This window comes from Oncorhynchus kisutch, unplaced genomic scaffold (genome assembly GCF_002021735.2).
Source record: "Oncorhynchus kisutch isolate 150728-3 unplaced genomic scaffold, Okis_V2 scaffold878, whole genome shotgun sequence".
Classification (NCBI taxonomy): Eukaryota; Metazoa; Chordata; class Actinopteri; order Salmoniformes; family Salmonidae; genus Oncorhynchus; species Oncorhynchus kisutch.
Window position 1 is genome coordinate 152288 of NW_022262823.1, and position 2500 is coordinate 154787.

At 50.4% G+C, this 2500-nt stretch overlaps 1 protein-coding gene across 1 annotated transcript in view; it reads right to left on the reverse strand.

The window, feature by feature from the left end:
• The window catches only part of LOC116362711 (calcium uniporter protein, mitochondrial), a 70341-nt gene that overhangs the window by 5435 nt on the left and 62406 nt on the right, over positions 1-2500 (reverse strand). Inside the window, exons 7-8 of the mRNA XM_031816829.1 lie at positions 1604-1807; positions 592-708 (exon numbers count right to left, since the gene is read on the reverse strand). Coding sequence (XP_031672689.1) covers positions 592-708; positions 1604-1807 — 321 coding nt within the window. The remainder of the gene's footprint in view (positions 1-591; positions 709-1603; positions 1808-2500) is intronic.

A 2500-nucleotide genomic window follows, 5' to 3' on the forward strand; every position in this document is an offset into this window, starting at 1 on the left:
GGTTGTACTTGTGGATGGGTTAGTGTCTACCTCAGAGACTGAGTCCTTCAGCAGGTTGTACTTGTGGATGGGTTAGTGTCTACCTCAGAGATAGAGTCCTTCAGCAGGTTGTACTTGTGGATGGGTTAGTGTCTACCTCAGAGATAGAGTCCTTCAGCAGGTTGTACTTGTGGATGGGTTAGTGTCTACCTCAGAGATAGAGTCCTTCAGCAGGTTGTACTTGTGGATGGGTTAGTGTCTACCTCAGAGATAGAGTCCTTCAGCAGGTTGTACTTGTGGATGGGTTAGTGTCTACCTCAGCAGGTTGTACTTGTGGATGGGTTAGTGCCTACCTCAGCAGGTTGTACTTGTGGATGGGTTAGTGTCTACTTCAGCAGGTTGTACTTGTGGATGGGTTAGTGTCTACCTCAGCAGGTTGTACTTGTGGATGGGTTAGTGTCTACCTCAGCAGGTTGTACTTGTGGATGGGTTAGTGCCTACCTCAGCAGGTTGTACTTGTGGATGGGTTAGTGTCTACCTCAGCAGGTTGTACTTGTGGATGGGTTAGTGCCTACCTCAGCAGGTTGTACTTGTGGATGGGTTAGTGCCTACCTCAGCGATAGAGTCCTTCAGCAGGTTGTACTTGTGGAGGTCAAAGCGTTGTCTCTTCACCCCCTTGTGGAAGAACAGCAGGTACTGTCTGTCCCTGGCGTCTGGGTAGATGTACTCCTACAGGAAGGAGGGGAGGCGAGGGAGGGAGGGGAGGCGAGGGAGGGAGGGGAGGCGAGGGAGGGAGGGGAGGCGAGGGAGGGAGGGGAGAACAGGCTGTTAGATAAACTAGAATCCTTACTCAACCCTCCTACATACAAACCTTAGAGAACCACTATACACAACTACAAATGACAGACACTAGTCCATGACCTCTTACCTGGCCTCTTACCTGGCCTCTTGCCTGGCCTCTTACCTGGCCTCTTGCCTGGCCTCTTACCTGGCCTCCTGCCTTGCCTCTTACCTGGCCTCTTACCTGGCCTCTTGCCTGGCCTCTTACCTGGCCTCTAACCTGGCCTCTTACCTGGCCTCTTACCTGGCCTCTTGCCTGGCCTCTTACCTGGCCTCTTACCTGGCCTCTTGCCTGGCCTCTTGCCTGGCCTCTTGCCTGGCCTCCTGCCTTGCCTCTTACCTGGCCTCTAACCTGGCCTCATACCTGGCCTCATACCTGGCCTCTTGCCTGGCCTCTTACCTAGCCTCATACCTGGTCTGGACTCTTACCTGGCCTCTTACCTGGCCTCTTGCCTGGCCTCTTGCCTGGCCTCCTGCCTTGCCTCTTACCTGGTCTGGACTCTTACCTGGCCTCTTACCTAGCCTCATACCTGGCCTGGCCTCTTGCCTGGCCTCTTACCTGGCCTCTTGCCTGGCCTCTTGCCTGGCCTCTTGCCTGGCCTCTTGCCTGGCCTCTTGCCTGTGTGTTACAGAGTGTGTGTGTGTATATGTGTTACAGTGTGTGTGTGTGTTACAGTGTGTGTGTGTAACAGTGTGTGTGTGTGTGTATATGTGTTACAGTGTGTGTGTGTCTGTAACAGTGTGTGTGTGTGTGTGTGTGTGTGTGTGTATGTGTGTGTGTTACCTGGCGTGTGAGTACGTAGTAGGAGTACATAGCCATGGCGGTAGCGTAGGTAATGAAGTAGGTGACAGGCTCCATGATGTCCCAGGAGTACTCCCACCAGGTGAGACGCGCCAGGATCCCAAACTGTGTTGCCATGTAGGCCACGCCCCCCCACAGCACCCAGGTGGTCCGACGCTCCGCCTTACGACTCAGCTCCTCCCTTACCTTGGATGGACAGCCAATCAGAAACACATATCAATAATAAGACACTTACACCTGTTGTCCTCTGTTGTTCAGTTAGTAGAACATGGTCCTCTGTAGTTAGTAGAACATGGTCCTCTGTAGTTCAGTTAGTAGAACATGGTCCTCTGTAGTTCAGTTAGTAGAACATGGTCCTCTGTAGTTCAGTTAGTAGAACATGGTCCTCTGTAGTTCAGTTAGTAGAACATGGTCCTCTGTAGTTCAGTTAGTAGAACATGGTCCTCTGTAGTTCAGTTAGTAGAACATGGTCCTCTGTAGTTAGTAGAACATGGTCCTCTGTAGTTCAGTTAGTAGAACATGGTCCTCTGTATTTCAGTTAGTAGAACAAGGTTCTCTGTAGTTCAGTTAGTAGAACATGGTTCTCTGTAGTTAGTAGAACATGGTCCTCTGTAGTTCAGTTAGTAGAACATGGTCCTCTGTAGTTCAGTTAGTAGAACATGGTCCTCTGTAGTTCAGTTAGTAGAACGTGGTCCTCTGTAGTTCAGTTAGTAGAACATGGTCCTCTGTAGTTCAGTTAGTAGAACATGGTCCTCTGTAGTTCAGTTAGTAGAACATGGTCCTCTGTAGTTAGTAGAACATGGTCCTCTGTAGTTCAGTTAGTAGAACATGGTCCTCTGTAGTTCAGTCAGTAGAACATGGTCCTCTGTAGTTCAGTTA